Consider the following 15,984-nt stretch of genomic DNA (forward strand, 5'->3'; position numbering starts at 1 on the left):
TAACATTAAATATTCACACAGTTAACAGTCATACCGGTATTTAACATTATGAACAAAAGTTAGTTGCATGTACGATCTGTGTCAGATCTGGTGAGTGTGTTGTTGAGACAGAGACGGGTCTGGAACAGAAGTTTATTTTCTCCTGATTTGTCTGAAATTTGTCCATTTTCGTGTCAAAATGTTCAGAGGAGACGTGTGTTGTGAAAAATGAGTCCAATATTTACTTCAGACTGTGGAGCAGGGTTATTACAGTTAACTAAAACTAAAACTAAGAAAAAATTAATTCAGTAAACGGAAATAAATATAAAAATGAGAACTAAATAAAAACTACAATGAACAATACAAAACTATGGTAAACTAAAGTAGAGTCATAACATCAGCTTCAACCTGATGAGGACTGATGGGAACATTATGGGATGCAACTAAAAGGGAAAAACCCCACAAATGTGGAAGTTCATCTTCAGAGGTCTTTCTCCTAAAACCTGAAAAACTAAAACTAAGACTAAATAAAAACTAGTCAATTCCTCTAAAATAAAAACTAAACCTAAACTGTTGAACTACTCACTTGTTGAACTCACTAAATCTAAACTGAAATTAAAAAAAGCAAACTGAAAACTAAATAAAAATAAAAACTAATGAAAATGTAAAACTATAATAACTTTGCTACCGAGTGACCATAATCTGAGCTCATGTTCACTTCAATAGACTCGAGACCTGCTGCTGCTGCTGGTCTCCTAAAGGGGGTAGAGTCATAGTCTCCTAAAGGGGGCGGAGTCATGGTCTCCTGGTCTCCTAAAGGGAGTGGAGTCAGTCACGGTCTGCTGGTCTCCTAAAGAAGGCAGAGTCACGGTCTGCTGGTCTCCTAAAGAGGGCAGAGTCACGGTCTGCTGGTCTCTGAAAGGGGGCGGAGTCACGATCTGCTGGTCTCCTAAAGGGGGCGGAGTCACGATCTGCTGGTCTCCTAAAGAGAGCAGAGTCACGGTCTGCTGGTCTCCTAAAGAGGGCGGAGTCACGGTCTGCTGGTCTCCTAAAGGGGGCGGAGTCACAGAGAAACCCAGGGGGCACAGAGACAGGAAACTGAACTTGTAAATGAATCTTTAGAGACATGTTCAGACAAACTCCTCCTTCATATTTAATGGACAATAAATATTTTGGCGACAGGAAGCTCGATACAAAATGACACATTTAAAGGTAACAAACAAGCTCCTGGACCAGAACCGAGCTGCACCTTCGCCTTCGCCTCACGACAGGAAGTGACTCCGTTTACACAGGACAAAGTCAAGAACCAGTGAACATCTGTGCCCGTAAATAAAAAACACACATATTTACATTAACACACACACAGAGACACACACTGTGACAGTGTGTCCGTCCTCTCAGTATTTACATCTGATTCTGTGACGTCATCACCTCGTCTTCACCCTGCCGCTCTTCCCCGTTGCTTTCTTCACGTCTCTGCGGATGACGCCGTCGCCCACGCCGACCCCGACCCTCAGGCCCAGGTCTCTGATGTGGACCCGGACGCTGCTCAGGCTGCGTTGCCAGGCGGCGTCCATCTTTGTGAGTTTAGCGTCTCTGCTAACGTCGCTGCCTTCTCTCTTCGCCCCGTGGCTCTCCCAGGTGGTAGCGTCCGGTTTGGCCGGGTCCCCGCCACCGCCGCTGCTTCGTAGTCGCTGTGGTTCCCAGATCCTGCCGTCGACCGAAGGACCCGGGTTTGTCGAGACCAGAACCTTCGACCCGTCACTGTGTCGTTTCCAGGCGCTGGCGTCCGCCGCTCCGTTAGCAGGATTAGCGTTTCCAGTCCGACTCAGCGGTTCCAACGTGTCAGGATCGGCCGTGTTCCTGCTGCGTAGCCGCTGTGGCTCCCAGACGCCAGAACCGGCCGCCGGAGCCGCGTCTTGGGACTTGATGGCGGTTTTTCCTCCTTGATGTTCCCGCGTGGCGGTGGCGGGATCAGGACGATGAGCGACTCCAGGTTTCCTCGCGTTGGAGTCGGGTTCAGACGGAACCAGACCCGTTCCCTGCAGCTTCCACACGCCGTTCCCTCCCGGGTTCCTCAGGCCGCGGTCCGGCCCGTTCTCCGCTGAGGGCGGGACCAACGCAGGAACGCGCCGCGGCGACGGAGGCGGCGGCAGTGCTGGGAACGAATCCCAGCGACCGTCCACGAACTCCAGCGAGGAGCCGAGCATCCCGGCCAGCTCCGGCGTCGCCTCCACCAGCTCCAGAGGGTCGGACACGTCGGGCTGGAACGACGACAGCTCCTGGCGGTCCGGACCGGTCAGCAGCTGGGACTGAGACGCCTGGCGGTAGAACTCGTCCTCGGGCAGCGAGCGCACGTTGAGCTGAGGGAAGAGGCGCCGGAAGGAGCGCGATGTCATCCGGAGACGACCAAGGACGTCGGAGAGGAGGAGCCAGTTCCTGGGACTGAGAGGGAGGAGGAGGAGGAGGAGAGAGGAGAGAGGGGGGAGAGGGGGAGGCATTGGATGAGCTCATCATGTGACCTGGTGATTGACAGGAGGAGGAGGGAGGAAGAGGAGGAGAAAGAAGAGGAGGAAGAGGAGGGAGGAGAAAGAGGAGGAGGAGAGAGGAGAAAGAAGAGGAGGAAGAGGAGGGAGGAGAAAGAGGAGGAGGAGAGAGGAAGAAGAAGAGGAGGAAGAGGAGGGAGGAGAAAGAGGAGGAGGAGAGAGGAGAAAGAAGAGGAGGAAGAGGAGGGAGGAGAAAGAGGAGGAGGAGAGAGGAAGAAGAAGAGGAGGAAGAGGAGGAGAAGGGAGGAAGAAGAGAAGGAGGAGGATGGGGAGGAGAAAGAAGAGGAGGAGAGAGGAGAAAGAAGAGGAGGAGGAGGAGGAGGAGCTGCTCTGCTTCTTCTTGTATATTCTGTTGCAGCATCAACATCAGTGGAGACGATATTGATTCACAATGTTTGTGTGTGTGTGTGTGTGTGTGTGTGCGCCCGGTGGCCTTGTATCCAGGAAGAGCCATTAATACAACATCAGACACCAGAGAGAGAGAGAGAGAGGAGGAGGAGGAGGAGGAGAAAAGCGACGGGGGAGGAAGACGAAGTGGAAGCCAATTAGTTGCGTCGCCACGGCGATGCAATCCTCGTTAACGACCTCTCCGTCTGTCCTGCCTTTATCTCCCTCTCTCTCTCTCCTCTTCCCTTCTTTCTTTTCTAAGCTGCTTCCACCTTAATTGGTGTGTGAGTGTGTGTGTGTGTGAGTGTGTGAGTGTGTGTGTGTGTGTGTGTGTGTGTGTGTGTGTGTGTGTGTGTGTGTGTGTGTGTGTGTGTGTGTGTGTGAAAGAGAGAGAGAGAGATGTGTTAGATCAACACCGAGTGTGAAGGAAAAAAATTGTGACAATAAGAACGTGTTTGTAGTGGGCGTGGCCTAACCGCAGCTAACCTGGTTTTATCTGGTCTAAACTGGTCTGACCTGGTCTAACCTGGTGTAAAATGGTCTGGCCTGGTCTAACCTGGTCTGATGCGGTCTAACCTGGTGTAAAATGGTCTAACTTGGTCTGACCTGGTCTAACCTGTTGTAAAAAGGGTCTAAACTGGTCTAACATGGTCTAATCTGGTCTAAACTGGTCTAACCTGGTCTAAAATGGTCTAACTTGGTCTGACCTGGTCTAACCTGGTCTAACCTGGTGTAAAATGGTCTAAACTGGTTTAACATGGTCTAATCTGGTCTAACCTGGTCTAAACTGGTCTAACCTGGTCTGACCTTGGCTAAAATGGTCGAACTTGGTGTAAAATGGTCTAAACTGGTCTAACTTGGTCTAACATGGTCTAACTTGGTCTAACTTGGTCTAACATGGTCTAACTTGGTCTAACTTGGTCTAAACTGTTCTGATGTGGTCTAACTTGGTCTAAACTGGTCTAACTTGGTCTAAAATGGTCTGATGTGGTCTAAACTGGTCTAACCCACTCCCCCAGGTCCAGCAGCGGCAGCGGCGGCCATCTTGGCTCTTACCCATGGCTCAGACACACGGTGATGTTGTAGCACGGCAGCAGCGGTCGGTCCGACAGCTCAAACTCAAACACCTCCCTCCTGGCCCGCTGCTCCTCCTCCTCCTCTTCCTCCTCCTCCTCCTCCTCCTCCTCCTCCTCTGGGCCCGGGGGGTCGGCCAGGACGCTGTAGGCTCCGCCCACACCGCGCTCCTCTGTCACAACAACACACACACACTTCCTGTTCAGGTGAGGTCACGTTAACTCTGTAGTTGTGTTTCCATTTCCCCCCTGGAAACGACTACGTTTAGAAAAAACCTCAACTGTCGCTAAAACAGTTTCATGCTGTCATGAGGCGTTACCGGTGATCTGATCTACCTGATGTCTGCGATCCACCATAAAGCGATAATTTAAATATAAATATATATATATATATATTAAACCAAGGTGATTAAAACTGAATTAGTATATAATAAAAGAGACAGGAGGACGTTTACTTCGCCAGATTTAAGACACTTGAACAATCAATCACTCGACTTTACAGTATGTAAAATTGAGACGTTAAAAAAATAATAATGTTAATGTTTAATCGAGTTGCAATTAACATATTATATTATGTAAATAATACAAATAATATAATATAACGAATAAGATTCACATAAAAAGTTCAACTTCCGGTTGGATTGGACTGACGGCGGTGCCCGTGTCCCTGCAGACGGCTCCCTCTCCGTTTTTCCGATATAAAAGTGTATCGCAAAAGTGTTATGGAAATGCACAAGAATTTTAGAAAATGATGGGATGTAGGAGGTCTCACCACACACTGAGCTGCCGTAGAACTCCCAGTAGACGCCCTGGTCTCCCTCCGCCCGGCCCTGCAGGTCACACAGGTAGTCTGCAGAGACAGAGAGAGAAAGGAGTCGTGTGTGTCAGTCAATAAATGTTTTGTCATCAACGGTCATTTGTCAGTGTTGGTTTTGTTGTTGTTCCAGGGGTAGACAATAAGGGAAATTTACCACTGGCCCAAGATCACTGGCCCCACCATTCTAACCACTGGCCCAGGACAATAGGTATCGATCCCCATATTAACGAAAAACAACATATCCCAGCCAATTCCTGCGGTCTCGCCATCGAGGCTGGAACTTTCTGATACCATTACTAGTCAATTTCCAACATTCTTGATACTTATTCAATACCACGATCTTGTAGTTTCTTGAGATTTTGGGGGATTATTTTGTTATATGTATTTTAGTGATTATGTATGAGTTGGTATATTTGTGTTTAATTTTTGTATGTTGTTATTTATTTGAGTCTGAGGATTTATATCCTGTATCAGATATTTTTCATTCAATTTCATTAAAGAAGGTCAAAAAAAGTGCTTTTAAATTCATCAGGCTACTTTATTTAATAAATAAATAACTGTTTCACATATTTAGCCTCCACTGTGGTTTAACAATGAAGTAAAAAACAGAGTTAAAATGGTAAATATGCCTCAACACAAACATGAAGTTATGTAGTCATTACTTTTATCCTCCAAGTAGTTCAGTGATATAACTGTTGTTCTCATTCATTCACGTTAGGCTGTTTCCACAGATTGGTGCAAAACTGACTCATTGTTTCATTTTCAGCTCAGTTTTGCGTTTACACACGTTTTTTTGTTGTTGTTATTATGGTCTAAATGTCACGTGACGTGCCACCGCCGTGGCGCACACCGAACAGCTGGCGCCCCAGTGCGAGCTCTGGCCCGTGTGTAACGTTTGCGTCGGTCCCGACAGGACTCGACCCGACGCGCTGAGGAGGAGGGAAGTTTCATGGTTAAGAAAAAGGTTTTTATCGGTTCTTGTGACGACCTTCTATCAGCAGCAGTGAGTGAGCTGCAGCTGCAGCTGCAGCTGCTTGCAGGTGGTGCTGACGTGCCAGGGCACAGCGCTGGCTGCGCACAGAAAGTAGATGTCTCTGTCGTTGATCGGGTCGGGATCTCTTAGCACTAATTACCGAGACGATTTGACAGTTATCATTTCAAACCACAGGGATTTAATGTGAAATTAGATTTATTTATTTACTTGTTATATTTTTTTCAAGGCATTATTTTCACTGGCCCCACCGGGCCAGTGTTTGGAGCGTTCTGGTGGCCCTGACGGTTTGAAAAGTACGTCCGGGCCACCGGGCCATTTATATTGTCGACCCGTGTTCACAAGAGAACAACTGTACAGATGTTGAGGTGTCAGTAAAGTTACATATAACGGAGCCAGTTGTTCTGGTAGCCGACACAAAAACCTCTTTCTCTACAGTGTTTGATGCCAAAATGGCTTTTTGGGCTAAACTAACCTATGTTCAACAGCCAACTACTCAAGACTGGAACAACATAGAAACACACAGTTTATTTTGCTGGAAAGTAGAGACTCTCTTCTTTAATTTTCATTTGGGTTGAATGTGTATATAATAATAGTACATAATATGTGGTGGGTCTAAAAAGATCAGTGAAAAGGCTGGAAAACGCCTGGCGAGCTGCTGTGAGAATGGCTGGCAGTCAAAGAGTTAAAAACTCGTTACTGAAAAAAGAAGCGTCGTTATTCCCACCACTGAAAATTATTAATATGAACAGCCCGAAGGAGAAACGTATATATATATAGAGTCATATATGTATATATGTTAATATCAATACCTGATCACAGACATAGTTTCAGGTCGTGTGCTTTAATCAACTCTGATGAGTTCACATCAAACTGACGGAGAAAAACCACCACAAAGGAGCCGACCAATCAGAGAGGACGAAAACAATGGAGCCACACACACACACACACACACACACACACACACACACACACACACACACACACACACACACACACAGACACACAAACACACACACAGTGAAAGACGGGAAGAAGAAAAGGATGAGTGTTTGTGTTCAGACGGTGCCGGCTCGTCGCCGTGGCGCTTGGCGCTGAGTAGATGGATACTGGCAGGAGTGTGTGTGTGTGTGTCAGTGTGTGTGTGTGTGTCAGTGTGCGTGTGTGTGTGTGTGTGTCAGTAAGCTGTTCTGGGATTCAGCAGCCAAGCCTCATTAAACCCCTCTGGAGAGAGAGAGAGGAAAAAAAAGAGAGAGAGAGGGAGAACAAATACAGGCAGGGAATGGTAATCAGACAGGCGGGCGAGCGAGAACACACACACACACACACACACACACACACACGCACAAACACACACACACACACAGGCTGCAGTGGTTCCTCTCGTCTGTCTCCTGCGAGCTGCTTCTTCTTCTTCTTCCTCTTCTCTTCTCATGTTTCTGCTTCATTGATCGTTTCCTGGTAATTAATCAGGACCTGATCAATGATAAACTAATGCCAATAACTGATAATCACTTGTCGATAAGGAGTTGGTCCGTCCCTTAAAGCTACATTGTGTAGGAATTACTGTATATCTCAAGCAACTCAGTTGTATTTTTCATGCTGCATTCACCTGAAATTGGGCAGACGGCAGAGGGACGACAGCCGCTGCACGTAACGGCATAAACAAGCCTCTATGTAAACAAGTGGTCCGTCAGCACCAGGCAAAACAATACACGTGACAATATGTTGTCATGGCGATGTGGTATTGTTTTACCGTCTTTCTCTAGACTTCTGTGACTAAACTGACATCTGGTTTGTTAGCGACGGCCGTCTGCCCGACTGCAGGTGAATGCAGCATCAGTGTAACGCTCCATTCCTCCTCACTGCGTTACCGCGGTGACTTTTCACAGACGCCACCTCCACCTGAGCCGACAGCTCCGGTGTCTCCGCTGAGTTTCCGTGGTTACCTACCGTCACGCTGCCACTGAACGTAAAAACATGGAGACACCACATGGCAGCAGCACCGAGCTTACCCGCTCCATGGAGATATGAATGATATGAACGGCTCATTCAGAGCTGAAAGGAACACTTCACTTTGTTGATGAGGGGATTACTGGTTAAAGGACAATTCCGGGCAAATTCAACTGGGGGCTGTATGTTCCTAACATTTTAGGTCTAAAAGAAGGAATCTGAAGATTTTCAGTTTAATGTCTCCTGTTTTGCGGTAGTTGTATCTGTCCCCGCATCGCCACGGCAACGATGAATGGGAGCAGATGCAAGTTCTGCTGTTTAGGCTGCTTACATCCCTCAAAGCCACAGACAGCGTCAGATGGCGACTCAAACATGCGCCGAGAAGTTTTTTTTACTTGAAGCAAGTCAAGAGTTGATATTCCTGTGTTTATGACACAAACGGGAGCTTCCGACCGCACGTGAACACACCGAGCATGGAAACTTGGGTCTCGCACGAGACTTTGAATTAGATCGAGTTTTACAAACATGTCGACTTGCTTGAAGTAAATAAACTTCTGGGTGCATGTTTGAGTAGCCATCTGACGCTGTCTGTGGAAAAAAATTGCGGCTTTGAGGGCTGTAAACAGCCTAAGCAGCGGAACTTGCATCCGCTCCCATTCATTGCTGCCGTGGCGATGCGGGGACAGACACAACTACTGCAAAACAGGAGACATTAAACTGGAAATCTTCAGATTCCTTCTTTTAGACCTAAAATATTAGGAAAATACAGCCTGAGTTGAATTTGCCCGGAATTGTCCTTTAATGTAAAACAGACTTTTGAACAAAATAATCGATTTTCCTGAATAGAAAACAGGAGAAGTTACACAATGACCCTTTAGCTCCGCCCCCTCTCTGCTCATTGGTTAAATAAAGTTCTGCTCCTCCCTACCTTCCAGGAACGTTTCCATGGTAGCGCTGCGGGTCATGCTGATTGGCCCTCGGCCGGAGTAGGAGGTGAGGGTGGGGTCGGCGCCGCAGGCCAACAGGAAGCGCACCACCTCCACGTGGTCGTTCTCCACGGCGTCGTGCAGCGGCCTGATGGGAAACAGGAAGTCAGTGCTCAGTACAGACAGGAAGTGACCTCACATGAAGCTCCGCCCCCTCCCCTCCCCATCCCCCTCCCGTCGCTCCCACCTGGTCCCGTCCTGAGCGCTGCAGTTGACGTCGGCGCCGTGCCGCACCAGGTGGCGCACGATGCCCATCCAGCCGCGGGCGCACGCCTCGTGCAGCGCGCAGTAGCCGGCATTGTCACGGTGATTGACGTCGCAGACCCGCCGCTCCAGACAGTAGAGCACCACCTCCTGGACGCCGGACGTAATACATTACACAGTATTAGTTACTGCCATTGGAAAGTAATTAGTTACATTTAGGAATGTCACGATTATACATTTTCTTGGTGCGATTATTGTCAGAGAAATAATGACAGTGTTACAATTATCACGATTATTGTGCATTTATCAATTTCAATATCAATATCAATTTTATCAATTTATCACAACACTATTAATGTGTAAAATCAAATATAGTCCAGATATAATTACATTACTCATTGTTTACACAAAATATTTAATTTATCTATTAATATATGACCCATTATTAATCCCCCAAGGGAAGTGTTTGAAATAAATTTTCATCTATACCAAATGTTCATGTATTTTAATCGTTTTTTGTTTTGTTTTGTAGTTTTTTTAAAATAGAAATGACACACTAACATTTAATTTCCTACCAATTCTATGCTACGTTAATTAAATGGACCAGTATCTGAGAATGTACCTTTACTTTGGCGCCACATCTGCCGATATGGTTCCAACATCATCTTTTTTGGGAAGTGACGGTATTCAGGAATCTTTACGATCAATTAATTGTGGCGTTTAATACCACGATTAATTGTGAAAACAAGTAATCGTGACATCCCTAATTACATTACCATATCACTGCTCAGTGTGTGTGTGTGTGTGTGTGTGTGTGGTGACCTCGTAGCCCAGGCGGGCGGCGCGCTGCAGCAGCGTCTCTCCGGCGTTCTTGTTCACGATGAGGCGGCGAACCTCCGGAGGGACGGCCCGGACCGGAGAGAGAGCCGGGTCGGAGGGAGGGAAGACCTGCAGGAGTGTTACATTAAAGTTTTTATTTTTACTTCATTTCGTCTTTAAATTTCTCCTAAACTCACCAGGAGTTAGTCTGAGCCATGTCATGTCAGATGTCGTTGTAAAGCTCTCTCTCTCCTGAACAATCCTAAAAGTAGGATTGACGATAACAATCTCTGTAATTTTACAGTCCAAGTCTTTAAAGGCCGTTTTCTCAGAAAGAGTTTTTCAGACTCAGACTCTGAGCTAGAAATCTCCACTTCAGCAGCACTTCCAGACACCAAACCTTCCACTTTGATCCCTTTCTATATTCTGAAGGTTTTTACAGAGGGGATTGTTGATATATCATTCACAGCCTCATTTATACAACATTTTATTAGTAAAAACATGGAGACATTAGATTTCTTTTTAGGGCTGGTGACAGTATTTTCTCATTTACAGAGTGATAAAAAGAGATATCCACAATCCTCCTCTGGAAAAACTAAAGACTCTAATATGTCAACAAAATAAAACAAAGTAGCTTTATCCATTGTTCACATTTCTGTTCTGGAAATATATGCAAATGAGCCCATATTTAACTAGATATTGCCTCATTTACATATTTAAACATAGAATTTGACAAAACTTGTAATACAAAACATATTTCTCTTAATGTGAGTGATAAACTTGGGAAGTTTCATGGTGAAATCTGTTAGTTTAAATTTTTGCCCTGTTCACCTGTAGTGTAGTGATTAGTATTCACCTGAGGATCAGTTGTGTTTCTCACAAAGCAATTAAACACACACATACAGACACACACACAGACTCGCTCTCTCTCTACATCCATCAATGTCAGATGTTTTCACTTAAACACACAAACAGAATGTGTGCCAAACACACACACACACACACACACACACACACACACACACACACACACACACACTCAGCCCTAGTTTTCCAGGCTCAGATGAAAATAGCTCTGTCACCACCTCTGCTCCCACGACTCTGTGTGTGTGTTTTTCTGGGAGTGTGCGTGTGTGTGAAGCCTGAGGCTGATGACAGGAAGCACAGGAGGAGAAGATGGAGAGAGAGGAGGATTGTTCTTAAAGGGATAGTTCAACATTTTGTCAAATTGGCCCATTGCCATAATCCCTATAGTCATAGCAGTAGGTTCTTTACCTTTAATTGTCGGTGCAAGCTGTTTTTAGAACGGCGGAGCAGAGCCGTGAGCTGCTCAGAGCTACACTACGGAGACTCATGGGATTTCTTGGTTTCCCTCATCAAACTCATCAAATACACAATCCAACAACTCCACAACGCTCTGGTGGACAAGTTGTGACCTGCACATTCACCACGCTATGAGATAATAACACAACGTTACCAGACAGAGTTGTTTTAGAGGGAAATTCATGCAAAAACCACTGATGCGCGTTGCCTTCAGGGACAGTTTTTCATCATCAGTCTCTGTATTTCCCTCTAAAACAACTCTGTGTGGTAACGTTGTGTTATTATCTCATAGCGTGGTGAATGTGCAGCTCACAACTTGTCCACCAGAGCGTTGTGGAGTTGTTGGATTGTGTATTTGATGAGTTTGATGAGGGAAACCAAGAAATCCCATGAGCCTCCGTAGCGTAGCTCTGAGCAGCTCGCGGCTCTGCTCTGCCGTTCTAAAAATAGCTTGCACCTACGAACCTACTGCTATGACTATAGGGATTATGGCAATAGGCCAATTTGCCAAAATATTGAACTGTCCCTTTAATGTCTCAAGGTCACACACACATTAAAATGAACGTGTTATTGATCACATGTGTAGGATATGATTGGTAATAACGATCAATAACGAGGTTAATTAATTAACGAGGCCTGATTACAGTTAATGAACTGTGTGTGTGTGTGTGCGTTTTCTAATTGAGGATAATCAGCAGCAGTGAGGAAAATCTGCATCACTGAGCTGCTGACGCCACGGCAACCGTCTCCGCAGCTTAGCAGCCAGACAGTGTGTGTGTGTGTGTTTGTGTGTGTGTGTTTGTGTGTGTGTGCGTGCGTGTCTGTCAAACGAAGCCGCTCGCCGCCACGCATCGGCAAACAGGATGCGAGCTCTGCCCTGGAGGTGTGTGTGTGTCTGTTTGTGTGTGTCTGTGTGTGTGTGTGTTTTCTAGCGCAGCAGCCGACTCAAACAAGGAGGAGGAGGGTCGAGCAAGAGAGAGAGAGAGAGAGAGAGAGAGAGAGAGAGAGAGAGAGCGTGTGAGGCAGACCGTGTGTGTGTGTGTGTGTCCTCGCTGCCCTGAGGAAATCTCCGGTGCAGCAGCTGTCAAAACGGCACAAGCCACCGACGCACACACACACACACGCACAGACACACGCACACACACATTCACACAGACACACACACATTATTCTTCCTCCATAACCTTCAATCACTCCATCCCTCCCGCTCTCCTTCACTTTAATCTGCAGCGAATTGAATTACACACACGCACACATGCACACACACAGACACACACACACGCACAGTAAAAACACACAGACACACACACACACACGCCGTCCCTGCTGAGCTTTCCCAGCGAGCTCCAATCAGGACGATAATTACGATGATTAACGGAGAGAGAGAAGGAAAAGGAAAAGAGAGGAAGTGATTGGTGGTGGTGGTGGTGGTTGAGCCGTTTCCATGACGATGTCGCCGTGATGATGCGTTCGAGTCAGGTTCAGATCGTCAGACCTGGACGACATCTTTATTTTTTTAACGTCTTTTTTTTTTTTCTTCTTCTTCTTTATTAAAGGGTAATTACTGTTTTTTACAATCTAGACCTTATTTCTAGCATAAAATCCGATCATTTCCTCCCCCAGATAACTTTGGTGTCATTACAAGTCGTTCAGATGAAATGAGCTCCAGCCGAGAGCCGCGTATATCCGTATAATGGAGTCTACAGGGCAGCAGAATGCAGCCTCTAAATAACACATTATCTGTAGAGAAACTCCTTCAATTCAGCAATATTTAGTTATGATACGCCTCCTTTTCCTCCTCTCCTCCTACTCCTCTTTCTAGTGTTATCAACATCCGGGGTCTGTAGGTTGACCTACTAACCTCTGATCTAGAAGATTCTGATAATAATCATTCCACTTCGGCATTCGGGTCCATTTTTAGCACAACTAGCCGGAGCTTTAGTGAGTAACTAACCATATTAGCAGTAGCAACAGAGATGACATCATCCAGGTCAGAGGTCAGTAGGTCAACCTACAGACCCCGGATGTTGATAACAGCTAACCCCGGACTCAGAGGGGAATAGCACTAGCCTATCATGATATTGCTGAAATGAAGGAGTTTCTCTGCAGATAATGTGTTATTTAGAGGCTGTATTGCGCTGCCTCGCATTATACGGATATACGCGGCTCTCGGCTGGAGCTAATTTCATCACAACGACTTGTAATGACACCAAAGTTATCTGGGTGAGGAAATGATCGGATTTTATGCTAGAAATAAGGTCCAGATTGTAAAAAAACGCAATTCCCCTTTAACACCAAAATCTCAGCTCTTCCTGCTTTGACCATATTTGGGCGTAGTGGGCGGAGTCAGGCGCTGCCAAGCCGGCGACGGCAGCCGACCACATAGATATATATATAAGAACTAGATGACTCACCCGCAGCTGTTTCCCAATGACAAAGCGTAGCCAGTACGGCGGCCATCTTGGGACGGGCAACTCTCTCCCTCAGAGCATTAAGCCTATGGTGCATGTTCTGCTATAATGACTAGAACTTGCTCAGTTTTTGTCCGTTCAAAACGGTTTGATTTTTATGAACGTCTATGCAGTTATGATGCAGCATATTTAGAATCACGGATAATTTTAATAATGTATTTTTTTTTGTAAAAGTAACATTATAGTGACATTATGCAAATAGTTAAAGTAATAGCTACATACTGATTTATTTTACACAGAGTTATGAATAGTTTTTTTAGTGAAAATGACTGGATCACCTATCTACTGCGCTATAACTGCAGCCAGAGTCAGAGCAAGTTGCCCGTCCTCATATGGCCGACTGTGAGCTACGCCTGCGTGTAGTCTGATCCACCCCCTTGGCCGACCAAGCCTCAGAGGAGGCGGCCATCTTTGTTTACGCTAACGGTGCGTTCACACCAAACGCGATGGACCCGATGCGAGTCGCTTGACACATTTGTCACATTTTTCACCATCGCTTCATCGCTTCATCGCGCTATGATGCAACCCACCTCCCGCTATTTTCTTTCTCTCGTCAACCATGGCTGAGAAATATTAATAAATATAAATACATATGAAATATTCATAAGGAGGAAGCTGTAGGTCCTCTGACCCTCTGCAGGCATTATCTTTTTTATTACGATCGTGGTAAAAGTACGACGTTGTGTCGTAAAGCTCCGGGAAACGGCCATGGATGTATATTATTGATCTGAGGAAAACACACACAGCCCCGGGTGTTTTTTTGTTTTTTTACACAGCCACAGTTCTTCTCTGAAGGAGGGTCTGGTGAGCGAGACTACAGCCACAGTGATCTTCTCCACCATGTTTTGAAATGTGTGTCTGGTAGCTGTGTCGGTGACGTGGTTGAATATCAACACTGATTGGATGTCGCGGCACAGCGTCACGCGATGTCGCTTGAAAAGTTTGAATTTTTCAACTTCAAGCGATGGACGCGATGATGCGATGGCCGCGATGGACTAGGGATGGGAACGATATGAAATTTCATGTGACGATTATTGTGGCCAAAATAATCGCGATTAACGATATTATCACGATAACAAAGAGGTCAGGTTGTCAACATCTTGTTTGTCTTTCCAGTCATCAGACTTAACCCTTTTAGAAGCGGGTAACAGTTACAGCGGAGCCTCTGCCATTCACGGCCATGACTGAACTAAAAGCTTTAGGGCTTTTAATTTGAAGTCTAGAAACAGGAAGTCGTGACACTCCCTCACTGTAGCTCGCTTTCTTTCTTTCTTTTTTTCAGCACGTATCAATGTTGTTTCAATGAGCGGTGCTCCCTTGAGCCCCGCCAGCAGTACCGCAACTTTCCAAAGATAAACACCTCTGGGTGAGCCCTAACATTAGCTGTGATTTTGTGAGGTCATTATCTGTAACGAAAACGACGGGGCAATATTAGCTAGCGAGCTAATGTTAGCAGCAACTAATTAGCAAGCCGGTCGACTGACTCGACTCTCGTCTTCACATGTTGCCACTGTTGACATTTAGCTACGTGTGCTAACTTTAGGCGGTGATATTCACCTCGGTATAATCTGAGCTCACAATGCACAGGGTGTTTAGCCAGGAGGAGGAAACTGAGACAAGCAAAGAAAGCACATTTTACCTTGAGTCCCACAAAGATAGAGGGGTGTTTATCCCTAGATGCGCTTTTAAAATGGAAGTGTTGGCCAAAGGAGCACAGAGATGCTATGCAAGAGTGCGGCTGTGACTAGTGGCTGGATGCCTGCCAAGCACGCTGGTGAGACATGACTCTTTTTTTTTTTTTAAAACATGGCGTGGTGCGCGCCTCGCAAGGATTACAAAATGGACAATAAATTCAGGATTATGGCGATTATACAATTATGAAGAATTCTGCACGATCCCTACGATGGACGCGTCATCGCTTCATCGCGTCGCTCGAATCGCCCAAAACGCGTCGCCCGACGCGCCATCGCGTGTCATCGCGTCATTTACATTGACTTTTAATGGAAAGTTGTGGCGTTCACGTTGTTCACGTTGTTCACGTTGTTAAAAGACGAGTCGTGTTTCTACTTTCAGACCGGAGAGCGGTGATGTCACCTCCACCCGTCTCCACACAGGGGCCTGGGAAACAAGCGCTCATCACCACCACCACCTCCTCCTCCTTCTCTCCTGCTCCTTCTCTTCTCCCACCTCCGCCTCATCTTCCTTCTCTTCTTCTCTCTACTCTTCATCCTCCTCCTTCTCCTCCTATGTCCTCCCCTCCTCCTTCTCCCTCTTTCTCTTCTTCCCTCTCCCCATCTCCTCCTCCCGCCTCCCCTTATTCTTCCTCCCTCCTCCTCCTCCTCCTCCTCCTCCCCCTTCTCCTCCTCCCTCCTCCCCTTCCTCCTCTTCCTTCTCTTCTCCCCTCTCCTCTCCATCCTCTTCCTTCTCTTCCTGTC

At 46.4% G+C, this 15,984-nt stretch overlaps 1 protein-coding gene across 1 annotated transcript in view; it reads right to left on the reverse strand.

Annotated features, from left to right (window-relative positions):
- Positions 1-1,108: 1,108 nt before the first annotated feature.
- Positions 1,109-15,984, reverse strand: part of LOC146990488 (uncharacterized) — a 51,031-nt gene continuing 36,155 nt past the window's right edge. Inside the window, exons 16-21 of the mRNA XM_085803657.1 lie at positions 9,759-9,884; positions 8,920-9,086; positions 8,675-8,820; positions 4,758-4,835; positions 3,969-4,158; positions 1,109-2,424 (exon numbers count right to left, since the gene is read on the reverse strand). Of these exons, the coding sequence (XP_085659783.1) occupies positions 1,407-2,424; positions 3,969-4,158; positions 4,758-4,835; positions 8,675-8,820; positions 8,920-9,086; positions 9,759-9,884 (1,725 nt within the window). The 3' untranslated portion in view covers positions 1,109-1,406. The remainder of the gene's footprint in view (positions 2,425-3,968; positions 4,159-4,757; positions 4,836-8,674; positions 8,821-8,919; positions 9,087-9,758; positions 9,885-15,984) is intronic.

Source organism: Trachurus japonicus, chromosome 2 (assembly GCF_045865225.1).
Source record: "Trachurus japonicus isolate A0001 chromosome 2, Traja_1.0".
Lineage (NCBI taxonomy): Eukaryota > Metazoa > Chordata > Actinopteri > Carangiformes > Carangidae > Trachurus > Trachurus japonicus.